Source organism: Carlito syrichta, unplaced genomic scaffold (assembly GCF_000164805.1).
Source record: "Carlito syrichta isolate Samal-C Ts95f unplaced genomic scaffold, Tarsius_syrichta-2.0.1 Scaffold307024, whole genome shotgun sequence".
NCBI classification, from domain to species: domain Eukaryota; kingdom Metazoa; phylum Chordata; class Mammalia; order Primates; family Tarsiidae; genus Carlito; species Carlito syrichta.
The window spans coordinates 361,910-379,773 of NW_007251120.1; the positions used below are offsets into that span (position 1 = coordinate 361,910).

At 39.2% G+C, this 17,864-nt stretch overlaps 1 protein-coding gene across 11 annotated transcripts in view; it reads left to right on the forward strand.

Moving 5' to 3' along the window:
- The window catches only part of CHD1L (chromodomain helicase DNA binding protein 1 like), a 55,811-nt gene that overhangs the window by 17,520 nt on the left and 20,427 nt on the right, over nt 1-17,864 (forward strand). For all 11 annotated transcript variants that reach the window (XM_008063765.2, XM_021715357.1, XM_021715358.1 and 8 more), the window contains 7 exons: nt 817-913; nt 2,618-2,691; nt 3,856-3,966; nt 6,972-7,086; nt 8,255-8,408; nt 12,403-12,568; nt 17,476-17,624. In XM_008063765.2, coding sequence (XP_008061956.1) covers nt 817-913; nt 2,618-2,691; nt 3,856-3,966; nt 6,972-7,086; nt 8,255-8,408; nt 12,403-12,568; nt 17,476-17,624 — 866 coding nt within the window. The remainder of the gene's footprint in view (nt 1-816; nt 914-2,617; nt 2,692-3,855; nt 3,967-6,971; nt 7,087-8,254; nt 8,409-12,402; nt 12,569-17,475; nt 17,625-17,864) is intronic.

Sequence of the window (17,864 nt, forward strand, 5' to 3'; positions counted from 1 at the left end):
CAAGTAGTGCTGTTAACTGTTTAAAAATATAACAGAGTCTTAATTAGGTGCATATCAGAACCTTTTAAAGGGGTCTGGTGCATTGTGAACATGTAGGTTTTGAAAGTAGCCCTCCAGGTTATTCTGACTGCCATCCCATACCTTGGGAATCACTAGTTTACATATTGAACTTTATTTCTTGATTCATTTTTTAGAGTCAGAGCCTCAAGATTTCAATTTTCAATCTCTTTGACCTTTAGCATCACTAAAGAGTGAGTTTATTCCTTAGATAAATGTTTATTAGGCATGTAGGTTGTGCCAGGCTCTGTGGTTGGTGTTAAGCAACACTGAGCTCATAATGCAAACAAATAATAATAATTATTATTATTATTATTTTGAATTGGAGTTTCACTCTGTCACCCAGACTGGAGTGCAGTGGCTGCTTCTGGCCACCGCAGCCTCGACCTGCTGGGCTCCGGCGATCCTTCCACCTCAGCCTTCCAAGTAGCTGGAACTACAGGCGCATGCTACCACACCCGGATAATTTTTTGATTTATTGTAGAGATGAGGTCTCACCAAGTTGCCCAGGTAGCTCTCGAACCCACGGGCTCAGGCAATCCACTCACCTCAGCCTCCCAAGGCACAGGATTACAGGCTGAGCCACCAAGCCCAGCTACAAATAATTATAAAATGCTTCAAAGACAGATGAGACTTGGGCCTATTATCAATGACAAGGAGTGTGGCCTGTCTTACTATAGCCTAGCTATTCTCTTCTCTACTCAAGAAGTCTGCCCTGGCTGGGGGTACCTTACTGGGAGTGGGTTCTTTCTTTTCCAGGTGTAGAGCCAGAGCCTTTTGAAGTTGGAGATCATCTCATTGAGGCTAGCGGGAAATTACACTTGCTGGATAAGCTGCTGGCATTCCTATATTCTAGGTAAGTAGTAGGTTCACATTTTCTGCTCTGGGCTAATGACTCTTAAGAGCTGACTAGTAAGGAACTCCCTGATTTGTTAAGGATGATTCCGATTCTGCTTTCTTTGTGACTACACCCCCACCCCATTCCATCCCATCCCACCTCATCCCCTCCACTGTCAGTTTTTTGTTTTCTCCTGAATTCCTGTAACACTTAAGATCCTAATCCAGCACTTGGCTGTGCAGTACCTTAACCTGCTATCTGATTTCTTGATGTATGTTAACCATATCACTCCACCTATATTGTTTGACTCCACAAGGACAGCGACAGCATTGAGCATTTATTTTACAATTGCCTGCTGGTACCTGGCATTGAATTGACAAATAATAAGGGCTCAGCAAACATTCATTTTTGTAAGCCTGTGGAGTTTGATTAGAACTCAGGGGTAACTTGAAAGACTCTTTCCCAGAGATGTAAATTGGGCATTAGAAGAGCAGGTTCAGTTAGTGTTTAGCGGCCTGGTGTCTAACTTGTAAACCTGATCCTCCTAGACACCAGAGGGAAAGAGGGGTCTAGAAAAGGCCCAGATTCCCAGTGATTTCAAAATTATTCCCTTGGGATGACTGCCCAGGTATGGCCTGAACTAACCTAAAATTTCAGATTTGGCAAAATTGTTCAATATTAGGAATGAGCAAGTTAAATAATTGCATGTTTTGCTTTATTTTATTGGCTCTGATATATCTACTATGTTAGATATGGAGAGTTAGAGAAGAATCCATAAATACCTTCTGCTCAGCTTTTTAATTTCACAAACCCAGAAAGGTTATGTGACTTGTCCAAGACCACACAGCCAGCATTTGGCAGAGATGAGATTATCAAGTTCAAGTTCAATGCTTTTTCCACCCATTTGGGGCTCAAGTCTTGAAAGAGTTCTCCATACTTGTTCATTTTACATTTGTTGCAAGCTCAGATTAAATTAGTTTTCATGATGAGAATACCATTTTGACAATATTAATGCAAATTTAACATAATGACTGTAGTAAAGAACTCTAGGCTTGACTTTGTTCTTGACTTAATCCATTATTTTAACCCCTCCTTTCCTCTCTCCTCTCCCTACGTGTTCTCATTTATCATGGAAGATGAGATATCACCTACCCCTTCTCTAAGGTGATGCTTCTCAGACTTTTCAACCAAGATAACTGTAAATGACAAGATAGTGCCTTTACACCCCTAAATAGGAGTCAGCTGTGGAAGGCTGACCACAAATTCTTCGGGATCTCTAATTTTTTTTTTTTTTTTTTTTTTTTGAGGGGCATTGAATTTTGCTTTTTGCCCTTCACATATCTGTATTTTGCTGTTTAAATGCAAGCTTATATTTCTTTCCATAGAGCAAACTGACATTCCAGGAAAAGGTATCTTGGTTATTCTAGGGCTTCTTATACCCCCTGGTACATTAATGCATGCCCCTGGAAATATATGCACTTTACTTTGAGAATGGCTACTCTTGACTACACATGGAGATACATTCTTTCTCTTATTTTTTGGAGGTGTATTCTTACATAACGCATTTAGAACTTCTGAGGAAGTCTCTGTAAATAACATGACATTTATATTTCTACTTCAGTATTTACTTATAAACTTGTATTCTTTGGTAAGTTTTGCCTGATGCAAACTCACCTTAAATACTACTAGAGTTGGCATTTTTTCCTTTTCTTTTCTTTCCAGGGGCCATCGGGTTTTACTTTTCTCCCAAATGACCCAGATGTTGGATATTCTCCAAGACTATATGGATTACAGAGGTGACGCTCCCTGGCCACTACCTTACCTAAGGCTTTTTAGACTTAACGGTCCAGCTAGGTCTGTGAAGAGTGATATTGGGTATGTGAATGTTACAGAGGAAAGCAGGGCAAGAATATTATTCAAAACCAAAAGAAGATCGAAAGTGTGGAGAGTGGTGTGTGAAGGCAAGAATTGAGAGCACAGGATAGACACATGGGCAGAAATAAATACTCATGTTCCCACTGGTTATGTGACTTAAAATGATGGGCACTGGAGCAATTGTTGTGGAAATGTTGAGTGTTTCTGAAAACATAGTAAGCAGAGTTTTGGTAATGAGAGCTTACAGTGTCTTGTAACATTTACCTCAGCAGTTGAACACTTATTCAGAATCATTAAAAAGATGAATATTAAAATTATAGGGATCCCACAAATAAACCAGGGGAAAAATAAAATCAGTTTTTTCATGTAGACAATAGGGAATGCAGATTATATTATCTGGGAACTCTGTTTAATGTATAGTAAGATTTGTGTGGGATGAGGGGAAAAGGCTGCAACGTTGATTGATATTGAGCCCAGTGGTGAAGGGTGAAGAAGTATCAGCTCCAGACCTTACCATTTAAAAAGTTAGTCCAGACTAGGTCTCTCAGATTGACTTGATGCCCCCCCCACTGCAGTATACCTGGTATACCTGGTCCAGCGGACACTTGCAGAAAACTCCCCTTCCCCATATGGTGCATGATGACAGGTGGACAACCCTAAAGCTTTTTTCAAAGGCAGATGCTGGGCCATCAGGCAGACTCACTCACCTGCTTTCAAGTGCTTGTCTTGCTGCTTACAGAAGTAAGACTTGTGTCTCAGCAAAATAAGAAACTTCTGCACAGTGCAGTTGTTCATGGTTGCTTGGAAATAGTCAAAGCTCAGTGTTAACATCATAAATGCCAAAGATTTCAACTGCATGCCTTTAAAAAATCCCAGAGGAGTGTGTTATAGTGAGTTCTTTTGTAAAATTGTGAACTGTCCCCCTAAATTTAATTTTTTTCCCATGGAATTTGCTTAAAGTAGGGCCATGCTTGTAGATGAAAAAGGACAGAATTGACCTTTGGTTTTGGACCGATGTTGTTTTTTATTCCTCAAAGAGTACTTGAAAGGGGTTAAGAGTCTCTGTTTTCTTCCTTTATGTAAAGGCTACAGCTATGAGCGTGTGGATGGTTCTGTGAGAGGAGAAGAGAGACACTTGGCCATTAAGAACTTTGGACAGCAGCCCATTTTCATTTTTCTTCTGAGTACCAGGGCAGGTAGGCCACAAGGCATTGATGAAATGAGGGTGGTAGAGTACTTTTATATCCCAACCATTAGTACCTTTTCCCTTAATTTTCTGAAAGATGAGGTTTTCCCCAGGGGTATAAAACAAGGGAAATTGAAGTAGTTAACATAGTTTACTAGAGTACTGGATTTCCAGCATGGTGCTCTTTTCTATCCAACTTGTCCAAGCTATCATATCATTAAGGAAGAAAGGCTGAAACCTGGAGCTGTTGGAAAGTAATTCTAATTTGCTTTGACGATAGACCTGGGAGTGTCCTGAAAGGTTTCTGTAATTTTGTACAAAGTTTTATTTACACTCAGGAGAGGCAGCTCTTCTTCCTAACCATGAATTTGGAAAATAAGATAACAGCTTGTCTGCTAGTTGTCCATCTTCTATAAGTACTTCCGGAATAGTGTTGTAAAAGCTTAGCAAAAATCTAGTTGTTTAAAAAATGCAATTATATTAAAACTACTAGCTTTTTAGAACTATTTATGACATTATATGTTATATTATATATGACATTTGTAGTACTTTACCAGTTACAGAGTGCTTTAATATACTATTAAATAATTTTATATCAGTTCTTGGAAATGAAATGATTCTCATGTCCTGGAGCAAGCAAACCTTAAATTAGTTTTGAACTCATAGAGTATGAGTTTCATTATCTTATTTTTTTTTTTTTTTGAGTCAGTGTCTCACTCTGTCGCCCAGACTGGAGTGCAGTGGCCGCTTCCGGCCACTGCAACTTTGACCTGCCAGGCTCGGGCAATCCTTCCACCTCAGCCTTCCGAGTAGCTGGAATTACAGGTACACGCTACCACACCCGGCTGATTTTTTGATTTATTGTGGAGATGAGGTCTCACCAAGTTGCCCCGGTGGGTTTCGAACCCACAGGCTCAGGCAATCCACTCACCTCAGCCTCCCAAAGCGCGGGATTACAGGCTGAGCCACCAAGCCTGGCCATTATCTTATTTTTTGACCTAAATCTTAACGGAATACATGCAGAAACATGAAAAGGATGTGTGTCCTCTATTAAAGACAGATTGATATGCATATAAAAAGAGAGTTCAGTTTTATTTAGAAAGCTGTTGAAGTGCCTAGTACTATAAGGACATTTGTATAAAGAAGTATTATATATAATACTTGACTGTAAGATTATTTCACCTGCTGTCTTTTCTCCATTGTAAAATTAATAATATAAAATATAATCAGATTCATTTGGCCTTATTGTCTTCTGAGATCATAGGCCATACCCTGAATCTCAACCCTTTACTCCTGTGATCAGTTTTCTCAGGCGTAGTCTTAGGAGAAACTGAATTAGGAAACACATCATTACTATTGGGAAAACAATTTCACCTATGCTTTAATGATTTCATCATGTTCATATTCAGAGAGGAGCATTATGTTTGAAACACCTAAAGTCAGGAAGGAGGAGATCTTTGCTTTTCACTTAATCTCCTTAGAGGACTCAGAGTTGATCTTCTAGGAGCTGAAGTGGTCCTAGACATTAACCTTTCCCAAACACCACCTGTTGTTTGCTTTCACAGTTTTGCTGGACTTTGGCAGCATTTTCATTTTATTTGCTAGGTTTCCCTTCAGCTTTCCCATGTTTCTGTGATTGAATCATATTGCCACCAGATGGCAGTGGTAGCTCACGAATATGCCCCCAAAAAGTATGGATGTAGCTTATTTATAAAGATATCACCCTCCAGTGAAGAAGAGCTGAATTTAGACAACATTAATTCAAGAAGAAGACAATTTTTATGAAGCACATTTTTAAATGAAACAAGTTCTTGAGTTGTATTATAGTAAAGTAGATTAAAGCACAGACTCTGAATCCAGACCATGAGGGTATGAATCCTGGCTCTTTCACCTTCAGGCTGTGCAACTTCAGATAAGTCTTTTAACCTCTCTGTGCTTCCATTTCAACATCTATAAAATGGGGATAATCACAATAACTACTCACATAGAGTTGTTGTGAGGGTTAAAGGAAATAATATATGTAAAGTACTTAGAACAATGCTTGGCAAAGTAGTAAGAACAACAGAAGTGTACTATCATTATTATTAGTTATAATTTAGTATCCCTCAATAATCAGTCATTATTATCTCTTTATCCCAACTTTAATTTTATGTTAAATCATTAATTAGAATATTTCTGCCTGACTTGGCTTAGATCTAACTTAGAGTAGTCTTCTTCAAAAGTTAGCCTTTTTAGCTTGCTTGGCTCAGCAGTGAGCTCTAACAACCCTGGCGAGAGAGTCCGTTTTGTACTTGTTTTCACATGAATCAAATAGAAGTCTGCAATTTACTTTCCCACTTAATTAGTTCCTGTAACCTAAGGTACCTCCTCAGCCCTTTTCCTACAGCATTGAAGAAAAGACCAGAAAGTTGTTCCATGGAGTGTTTTTGTCTTGCAGTTGGTTTTGTTGCTTTCTCTTGATTAATGTGGAAACAAGTACAGAAAAGAATCACTGAAGTTTTCTCCAGTCAGAGGGAAGTGGCTTCCCACTCTTCTCATTAACTTGTGTCAGGGATCTTACTACCTAGCTATAACTTGCTGTTGGCATTCAGTGCTCTTTTCTTAACAATAACCACAGCAGACCTCTCTCATATTTAGAACTGTTTTCTGAAAGAGTATATGTCCTTTTCCACAGACTATTCTAGCCACAATCTAATCAAGGTTTTTAAACAGAAGAGATTTAAAGTGGCTTTATGACACTAACTCAAGTATCCACTCGTGCCACTTACCACTGCCCCCTCATTCTGTTACTTTCAATAATTAAATTTTCTCAGGTCAGGCAACATGAGGTCAGGTAGCACACTTCTAACCACTGTAAGGCTCTGGAGTTGGCGACAGGGGTATCTGTTTGAAGGATAAAGCCAGTAGTTTTGACTGGTTTCAGTTTAGCAGTCTGACCTACTCTAGCCTTGTGTCTTTATTTTCTAGCTCCTTCTCTATGTGCGCGGAACATATTTCTTTTTGCATTGTTTTCAGGTGGCGTTGGCATGAATTTAACGGCAGCAGATACTGTGATTTTTGTTGACAGTGATTTTAATCCTCAGAATGACTTGCAAGCGGCTGCCAGGGCTCACCGAATTGGCCAGAACAAGTGAGTGATTTAAGCATCAGCATTTTCCTTCTTCCTTGGCTTGTTTGGCAATGGTTCTAGGTTGGGCAGGAAGATGTAGAATGTAGCCCCGTGTTGCTAAGAGACTGCTGGGTTTTAGCCCATCTGTGCTGTTGACTCCTGTAGTAGTCTTGGGTCACATTATCAGCCTAGACTTACTTTAAAAACAACAAAATTAAATTGCAAAAGGACTAGAAGTCATTTAACTCATCCTTCTTGAGTTAGGTTCTATCTCAGTTAAAGAATAGGGGTATGAGGCTATGGGGCTAAGCCAAAAAGATAGGTGTTAGCTTTTGACTTGAGGATAATTTAGATCTGCAAAGGTCTTCCTTTGCAGATAAGGAATCCCAAGTTATGGTCACCTCATCATCCTTTGCTTGACTCCTCTGGAAAAGTTCAGAGAGAATTTAAAACCAGTTCTCACTAATATATGCTCAGGTCCAAATGAAACAACTTCCTTTTAATTGTACCTTGAATATGTTATTTGGTTTTGTTTCCTTCTAGTTGTATGAAGGAGGAACCAAAAAACCCCAGAATTTATTTATAAAAAACTGTATTTTTTTCTTACATGTTTAAACTTCAGTCACCTTCAAAGTACTCTCCATTTGATGTAATATACCTCTCGAGATGCTTTTTCAACTGCTCAAAACAGTTTTTGAACTTGTCGATGTTGATGCCTTTTAGTGCTTCTCCCATTTTTTGTTTCACCTCTTCCACATCAGCAAAACATTTTCTTTTAAAAACTCTTTCATCTAGGGAAACAAAAACAGTCACTCGGGGCAAGATCAGGTAAATAGGCAAGGGGGGACATGGGAATCATGCTGTTTTGGTCAAAGACTGCTGAACACTCAGCGTGGTGTGGGCAGGTGCACTTGTAAATCACCCAGCCTGAAATACATTGACAGAATCTCCAAAAATAATTCACTGAAGCGAAATGTATCCTCTCACAACACCAGCTAGTACACTGATGCTAATGGGTTCCCAGGACACTACCTAGTGGAGGAAAGCCTGTATTACAAAGGGCCTGCCCTCCAAAAGGATAATTCTGGGGGTTTTTCTGGGGGGAGGGTCCCCTTGTATTTATCTTGCATGCTTGTACCTAGCTTTGCAGACTCTTACAGCACTCTACTCTTATTTGACTTATGGACAGATCTGTTAAAATTATTCGACTGATTGGCCGAGACACTGTGGAAGAAATAGTCTATAGGAAAGCAGCCTCCAAACTGCAGCTCACCAACATGATTATAGAGGGAGGCCATTTCACTCTGGGTGCCCAGAAACCTTCGACTGATGCTGACTTCCAGGTATAATATATGGTTCTTCACTTTAGAATATGTCAGTGTTCTCTGTGGAAGAGAATGTGAATGAAAAGAGCTACCACTCTCCCCACCTACAAATTTTTTTCTGGCCTACCTCCTACTTGCCATAGTGCCTACTGCATGCAGGGTGTAGGAGCTATGAGTGTGATTCGTAAAAGCAGTAGGATATCAATTAAGGAGGATGGGCTTTGGGCTATCTAACATGGATTCAAATCCAAGCCTCATCTCTTAATAGCTGTGGGGTTTTGAGCAGATATCTTAACCTCTTGGATTTACTCTCTTTTTTGTTTTTCTAAAAATGAAAATACCACTAGTTACCTCAGAGGGCAGTTAAGAGAATTTAGTTAGACTAAAGAATACAGCATAATCAATAACAACTAATTCCATACCTCTTTCTTAATCCCAGACTCTTTGATCAGCGGCTTACATTACTTCATGCTCAGAGGAGGGCAAATGAGATCAGGAATTCAAAATTATGCCATAGGAAAAATGGGTGAATGAACTAGAATTAATTTGCTTGAAGAAGGGAATATTGGATGGAAGTCAAAGGCTGACTTGGAAGATTGTAGAGAGAACTGTCTTTTAGAAGAAGACTTTGAGTTACTCTGTAGTGGCCCTTGGGTTAAAATTAGAACCCATATTATAATATATCCCAGGTCCTTGTGTTCACAGATAAAGTAGTCCAGCTGTTTCCCTCGTGGTCAATTGAAGACAAGAGGCAGAAACTGGGAGAAAATTGAGTTTATTTCTGCAACCAGGTTACAGGAAGATGGGTTGGCATCATTACCAAAAAACCCACTCCGAAGCATTACAGTTTACTCAGAATTTACATTCCGAGGCCATACAGTTTACTCAATTTACATTCCATGGTCCCTACCCACTCCTAAAGCTAAATTAACAAGGGCAAAACTCAAGCTCTCCTAATCCTCCTTCACCCATCCCTGCGACTGAATTAACTAGGCCTACCAGCAGGGCAGACCCAAGATGATCTATTCATGTTGATGGTTCCTTGAGGGGGGATGGGAATTTACAGCAATCAAAAAGCTGCCTTGGTACATTTAGATAGACAACTTTGAATCAAACATGGAAATGTAAGAAACCTCTGGTCCCAGAGCCTTGGCCTGTAACACTTGAATTTTGTCTCAAGGTTGAGAGTCTGGATACAGAGAGACCAATTCCTAGGATATTAGGAAGATGCAGACATGAAATGAGTAATAAATGTCTGTCAAGGGCAGTAGCCGTGGGAGGGTCTAGTGTGAGAAACATTGTGAAAAAAGGAAGGACAAACATTGGCTACTGTCTAGGGGTGGGTTGCTAGAGAGATAGAAAATTCAAAGATAGTTGTGAGGTGTTCAGCCTGAGTGATGAGGAGAATAAAAGTTAGAAAGATAGGAGGTAGGGCAGAACTTTAGGAAGATAAAAGTAATGTATGCTTTAGTCAATAGGGTCTGTAGTAAAAATACATTGTAAAACTATTGTTAGAAGAAAACTCAGACAAAAGGAAAGCATTTCATTTGCAAAAGGTTTGCAAGAGAGGCTAAACTTTAAAAGGACTAGCTTATCAAATTTAAAAAATACGACAGGGATTTTTTTTTAAAGCGGGATTTATTGAGAGGACAGAAAAGCTCCCACACTGGGAGGGGACCTGAAGGGGTTGCCCTACAACAGGAATTTAAAAGGGAAAAAATTATGTAATATTACAAGCAAAGTTACCAAGTTTATAAGTAGCTAAAAACAGTTTTTACATGGTTATCATATCCACAAAGGCCACTGCATATCTTCTCACATCAGCATCACAAAAGACAGGGATCATGTTGTTTTTGTTAGGGAGTCAGTAATTACAGGGAAGGTTCAAGGTTTCATTTATTTTGGCACTAGAACTAGAAAGAGTAACCCTGGGTTTTGTTTGTTTTTTGTTTCTTTTAGGGGTAAGTGTAGGTTTTTTTCTGGTTTTCCTTTTGTTGCTGACTCTGATGCACGCTTACCCATATGTGGTGGGGGGGTAGGCCATATGTTTTGTTTTCACACTAAGAAGCAGTAACAAATGTGAGATGAACACTTAAGAGGTACAGCATAAGGTAGGGGAACACCGTGGATACTCTTACAGTTCTCCATAGAACCTTGAGGGAGATGAGTTCACCATTGGGCATGGTAAAGGGGGTAAAATGACAGAGCCTCAGAAGGCCTACGTTCTGGTGTTAGAGGAGGGAGAGTTGTCACTACAATGCTTGAACTACCCCAGTGGAGGGAGCTCAGGGGATTCAGTTAGGGGTACCCAGGTGATGTGGGCTGCCGGGCACATTGTAGTGAAACACGCAGACATACTTAGTGGGAACATAGACTACTGTCTGTTTGATAGGGGCTCTGTCAAATTTCATGATTCAGCTCAAAGTTATTGAAAAGTTAAGTTCTGTCTCTAATGTCTGATTTATCTCTTCCCCATCCAGACTGTATGAGTTATTTGTGATTGCCAAAAACAAAGATGATAAACCAGTCAGTACCCTGGTCTCAAAAAAAAGCAGGGGATTTTTAAAAATACCAAGATGCGATTCTAGTTTGGTAAATCTAAACAGTATAAGTTGTGGAGTCACAGTATGGAGTTCTGGAAGCCTGAAAGAGGGAAGCAGGCTTATTATCCTGCAGGGAGACTCCAATACAAACAGAGAAAGGCAGATGTAGATGTAGTAGTAAATGCTTACTGTATGCTAGGTATTGTCTGAGGTGTTCTTTTCCAGTCATTTCAGTGAATAACAACAGAATGAGATTGCACTATCTTTAGCCCATCTTAAGTAATTTGCCCAAGGTCATTCAGATTTAGAACTCCAATTCAAGCATGCACTAAACTCCACACACATGCCCTTAATTACTGTAATATACTGCTTCTCATAAAAACACATGTAGTTCCTTAATGACTAAGACACATCACAAGCAAGCAATAAGGGGAAAGCCAGGAGGCAAGTATAAATACAAGAGGTCAAAGGGAAGGTTTCAATATGGACTAATTCTTACCATAAATAATTGGCTTTCTTCTGTTTTTGGCAGCAGCTGCCAAAGCCAGTCATCTTGGTTACGTGTATTGAGGTTAAATATAAATATAGCAAGGTATGTTCATGCTTATGTGAACTATCTAACTTTTTCCAGGCTATTATAGAATACCTTAAGATTTCCTTGTTGCTTACAAAATAGATGATCTAGGGGTAATTGACCCACTCTAAAAGGGCAGGATGTCGAGAGCCAAAGCTGTTAATCCAACTTGGTTCAGCATCTCGGAGTTAATGCATAGAGAGGTACAAAGTTGGAAATAGCAAGTGAAAGCTAGGAAAAATTATTCAGGCTTTCTGGGTGGCTCCTACAGCCATAAAAAATAGGCTGAGGGTGTCCCAGAGAGGAATAAGGGAAGAGAAGCAATGTAGTTCCATGCCAGAGGAACATCCAGGAAGATTCAGATTGAGAAATGTTCTTTGGGTCTGGTGATTGGTCTATGCCAGGGTGGTTTCCATAGAACACTGTGATAGGTGGAAAAAAAATTGCCAAAGCTAAGTAGTCAGTTTATTGTAGAGGTGAAGTACCCGATGTCGTCTTCACTTTCTAAGAAGTTTGACAGTGGAGAGGTGGGAAAGCAGCATGGTCTCTGACTTCTCACATGTGGCTACTGGGAATGGCTTTGAAAAAGGGTCAGTGGAGGTGCTGTAGAAATTGCAGGAAATTACTGTTATTCTTCCAAAAAAATTGGAGGCTTATACATTTTTTTGTTATGGAGAATAGTCAGTCAATAGCTCTGAACATAATTTATTACCCCTCTGCTTTTTCATCATCCAACTGTTAACCAGCCCTGGCTTGTATCATATATAATGGGGAGAGAAGAAAGGCTATCAGGGAAGGAATGTGCCTGGTATTGTTAAGCCACTTAGCAAATTGCTAGTATCCTAAAGCTTGTTTTCATGAGAACTAACTGAACCTTTTTTTTTCTCCATTCAAGTTGAGTGAGATACTGAAATTCGGTTTGGATAAACTGCTGTCTTCTGAGGGGAACACCATGGATGAAATAGACCTGGAGTCCATCCTGGGAGAAACAAAAGATGGCCAGTGGATCTCTGATGCCTGGCCTGCGGCAGAAGGAGGGAGCAGAGAGCAAGAGGAAGGAAGTAAGCTGAGAATTAGAGCAGAGCAATGGCATGCCCACCCCAAGCTAGAGCATGAGTGAACTGAGTCCCATGGAAAGTCCTGAATGCTGCTCCCTGGGACATCTCTTTCCTATCCAGCCCTATTGTCATCTTGGACGCACTGTTTAAGACATGTTTAGTCTAAGATCTCGACTGCCTGTTCCCTTGTAGCTGAACTTGAACCAGAATCCTGATATAAAATGTTTATGGTAGTACGAAGGATTTAAATTTGTACCTTTCCTCTCTTGGTTGCATGGGTCTTCTCCCTTGTTTATTAGTAAGGCCTGCTGTCCTTGGTATGATAATCTTCACATTGTGTTTATTTTTCTAAACAGTAAGGGTTTGTTTTTTAAATGACAGCTAACGGTGATTGAGCATTTACTGTGTGCTCATCAACAGTGCAGTGATGATGAAACAACATTTCTTTTTGGGCTTTTTCTATTCTGAGTATTTTAATTTCTGACTGAAAGTAGTTTTTCACATAGTAGCTTTTTGTAAGGATGTTTCCTGGCATCTCATTGTTATTTTGAAGTGTCTTTATTTTTCTGTACCAGCAACAACGGTGGTTCAATATGGACTAGGGTGAGCAGTTTGGGAGTCTTACTAGGCTTCTTAATTCAAGAGTACCTCCTTTCAGTGCTGCAGAAAAAAGCAGTTTATTTACTAGATGGTGGCTCTTTTTTGGTGAGGAGTGGAGTTGGCATGGTTTCTGGTTCTGTGTTTCTATAGGGATGTAAATTTCCCTTGCTTGCTTTCTTTTTTCCCTTTGTCACAAACCTGTCCATGGGTGTTTCTCTCTTCTAAGTTCTCTCGTTCCCCCAGAAGCAGTGCCTTCCCAAACTCCTGGCTGCGTGGTTCTAGTCCTTTCCTTTCAGTTCCTTAGTAGACACTGCTCTGATCCACCAGGTCTCAGACCTATATTTTTTTCCTTCTTGGGGTGTGACCCTTTTTGTGGAGGGTAATTGTATCTGTCTGACACTGCTAGAACCCTCTGCCCTCCTCTCTGCACAGACTCTGCCTCTCTACTCACGGTTTGGAGCTGTCTCAGTGGATTTGGGACATTTATTTCTCTACTTATTTGCAAATTAAAGTTTATAGTATTTTCTGACTCCTGCTTTTGTAGCAGGTATGGATTGGGGTGGTTTTGTGTTGTTGATCTGTATGGTTTTTGTAGGATATACAGAGAAATTGGAATTTAGGCAGCTGGCATTATTTTATAGGACACTGCTCTTTGAGTTTTTCTTATATTTTATCTTTAAAATTCTGTGTAATAGAATCTTGTTTATATTCTTCAAGAACTCTTTCTTGTTCTCTGCTTGTTTTAACTGTATACTCTTCTCATTTCAAGGACATAATATCCTCTCTGGGGACATTTATTATAACTTTTTAAAATGTATTCCAGGAAGCATATTTATTATATCTTTTAAATAAGTATTCCTCTACTCACTCACTGTATTATCTCTTTTCTTCAATTACTTTCCCTTCTTTCTAAAAAAAATTTACTTAAACTGACAGATATAGTTACATTTATCATGTACAACATGATGCCTCAAAGCACATAGACATTGTGGAATGGTTAAATCTAGCTAATCAACATACATATCACCTCACATAGTTATTTTTGTGGTGAGAATACCTAACATCCAATCTCTTAGCATTTCTTAAGAATATAATATATTATCATTAATTATAGTCACCATGGTTCCTCTTTTTTAAAAATTTGTTTTGGGATCTCTTGTTCTCATTGGTAGTTTTCTGCAACCATCTGACATCCTCTGGCTGTCTAATCATGTGTGCCAATGAAATACCACAAAGCTGACAGCAGCTTTGTGACAGGCAGGTACAAGGGCCCTGGGGCCTTATTTTAGCATTACTGGTTGGTGAGCCGGTTTTTGCACTGAGGGAGCCATTCCCTGATGTCTGTATTTAAAGTCTTTGCCCTGGGCAAAGACTTTCTCCAGAGACAATGCTCTAGTATCTTCTTTAGAAGGGGTTGGGGTGGAGTAAACCTGGTTGCTCAAATTGAAAAAGACAGGGTGAAAACTAGCCAGGCATGGTGGAATGTGCCTGTTAATCCTAGCTACTTGGGAGGCTGAGGTAGAAGGATTGCTTGAGCCCAGGGGGTCAAAGCTGTGATGAGCCATCATCCTGCCCCTCCAGCCTGGGTGACAGAGTGAGACCCCTACTCAACAAAAACCAGGATGAGTCAAGGGCTAATAGTATATCTGTTATTTGGGATGCAGATCTCTCAGTTCCTTTACTTCATGGTATCCTGTACTTGTAAGTCCTTAAGCTCTTGGAGGATGGAGAGGGTCTCTCGTCTTATAGTTGCACCTTTGCTAGGTACCTGTGTTTCACTTCCACAGCTCTTAATCTGTTATTATTCCTTCAGCCACTTTCCATTTTCCAAAAGGTTATTGGACTTTTTCATCCACCGTTGTCTTCCTTTACTATCATTTAGTGGATTCAGGTGAGAGAAGAAAAAGATGCATGTGGTCCTATTTTTAAGTTATATATTGATTATTTTAAATATCAAAGCTTATACCCAATTCTGCACCTATCTGGATTAATTTTGGCTTATTTTTCTGATGCTTACTAAAGCAAATAAAACTGCATTGTTTTCCAGAAAGATAATTATATTTCTCAGTCAATCCAACTGCCTTTTTAAAAATTGCATTTATTCAGACAGTCCAACTACCAGAAAAAAATCCCAGTTGTATTAAAATTTGGAATTTTCTCTTTGATGAATGGGTATAGGTTTACTCTGTGGTAGAGGGTTCCCTGGTAAAACAGAAAAGAGGCTGTAGGTCTGTGGTCTCCAACCTCCTCTTGGCTACAGAGTGAAGATGGAGAACACAATTAAAATGACGCAAATGAATATGAAAGTGGTTTAGACTGCCCTAATCAAAATTAAACTTTAAAAAATACGATTGTTTTATCTTGAATGGCAGGGTTTAAAAAAAATTTTTTTTTTAGACACCAGGGTTTTTAAAAATGATTAGAAGTTGAGAATTGCATGCAGTGTGAAGCTACATATGTTGATCATATTTGACACTTCCCAGCTCTTTTTTTCCACTTGTTGATAGAGTGCCTCATTGAAAGCCCCCCTGCTGACTTAATTAGCAAATGCCAATTAGAATTACAGCTGGTTATAGTTGGGTACAAGTGTGAGGCAATTGATCTCTTGAGAATGAAAATGTTTTGCTTTTATACTCTCTAGGGAAAACATACTTATAGCGGATTTCATAATGCTGTGAAAATACATTATTTGGTAACATGTGCTACTAAATATGCTTCTTTTTTTCTTTTTTTTTTTTTTCTTTTAGAGATAGGGTCTCACTCTGTCTCCCAGGCTGGGCTGCAGTGGCACTAATATAGCTCACTACAGCCTTGAACTCAAAAGGATCCTGCTGCCTCAACCTTCTGAGCAGCTGGAACTATAGACGTGTGCCACCACACACACTAGTTTTTTCTGTTGGTTTTTAAGTTGGAGTCTCACTCTGTCGCCCAGGCTAGAGTGCAGTGGCACAATCACGGCCACCCCTGTGTTGATCTGCTGGGCTCCAGCGATCCTTCCGCCTAAGCCTTCCAGGTAGCCGGAACTAAAGGCACACGCTACCATGCCTGGCTAATTTTTAACTTATTGTAGAGAGGAGGTTAATTTCTTTTTAATTTTTATTATTTTTATTTTTAGAAATGATTGTCTCACTATTTTGCTTAGGCTGGTCTCAAACTCCCAGCGTCAAGCAATCCTTCCACCTCCGCCTACCAAAGAGCTGGGATTACAGGTGTGAGCCACCACACCTGGCTATATGTTTCTTTTTCAAATCATTATCTTATCTGTCTGTGGTTGCTAGTCTTGGCTGGTCACCTAGCCTCATTTAGCTTTTGTGTCATAATCTGTAAAATGGTCCCATTAATAACTGTGTCAGTGTGTGGGATCCCCATATAGAACCCAAACTTCAGTGTCATTAGGAATGGGAAATGAAATGTCTTTATCATGAGCTGGTTTTAACCCTTTTAGAATATAGGCTGTTCTCTTGTTCACCCTCGTTATTGCTTTGAATAACATTAATCCATTTTGTTTTAAATGCGATAATAGTTGGGAAAGTGTTCTGATAGCCTAAAGTTCTATTCAAGGTGACACTTTTGTCTTTATTGTTATTACCATAATTATTATTTGCTAACCTATTATCCCTCTATCCTTCTATATACAAAGTAATATACTAAAAAGAACACACTAGCATTAGAGTCAGAAAATCCAGCCTTCTTTACTTTTTACCACTGAGAATTGAAGAGTCCCTTAATTTCTGTCTGAGCCTCAGTTTCCCCTTTCATAAGTGGGATTAATTTTACCAGGATTATCGTGAGGATCATGAAGATCTATAAAGAATATTGTAAGTCCAAGGAATCACTTTTGTCTTTTTTTTTCTCATAGATTTGCAACTTATTCCTCTTAATATTATAGAAAATAGGAAAAAATTGAGTATTAAAAGTGTGTTTGGAATTTAAAAGCATGGATTTTATTACAGGAGTTTATTGACAGTGAGATTTGTGCTGACAAATAGTTGGGAATGAATGAATGATAGACTATCCAAGACTCAGCAGGGTGGGAGAAATCCAACAGAGATGCACAGACCATCTAGGAATAGACCAAAAGGGCTTTCAGCCATGGTCTCTCACTTGAAAAGTCAGCGTATGGCATCCCCATATAGAACCCAAACTTCATGTCAGTAGGAACAGGAAATGAAATATCTTCTTCAGGAGCTGGTCTTAGCCCTTTTAGAATATAGGCTGTTCTCTTGTTCACCCTGGTTATCATTTTGAATAGCATTAATCCATTTTTATTTAGAATCTAATATTTCTCTCCTTGTGTTTTATGTTCCTAGAAAACCATATGTACTTATTTGAAGGTAAAGATTATTCTAAAGAACCTAGTAAAGAAGACAGAAAATCATTTGAACAACTGGTAAAGCTTCAGAAAACCCTCTTGGAGAAAACTAGTCAAGAGGGCCGGTCGCTCCGAAATAAAGGCAATGTAAGAGCTATGAATTTATGTAAAAGAATAAATTCTTCCAAACTATCATTCTAAGAAAACAAAAAAATGCTGGAATCCTCTTATTCTATTAGGTTGATTTGTCAAGAAATAAATATGTAAGCGTTTGTTGAAATGTTAGTATAATTATACCCTAGTATAAAAACTGTAAAAAGTTGGCATAAAAAACATTAACAAGGAGAATATATTGTACAGTTTAACACAGGTAAAAACATTCCTGTC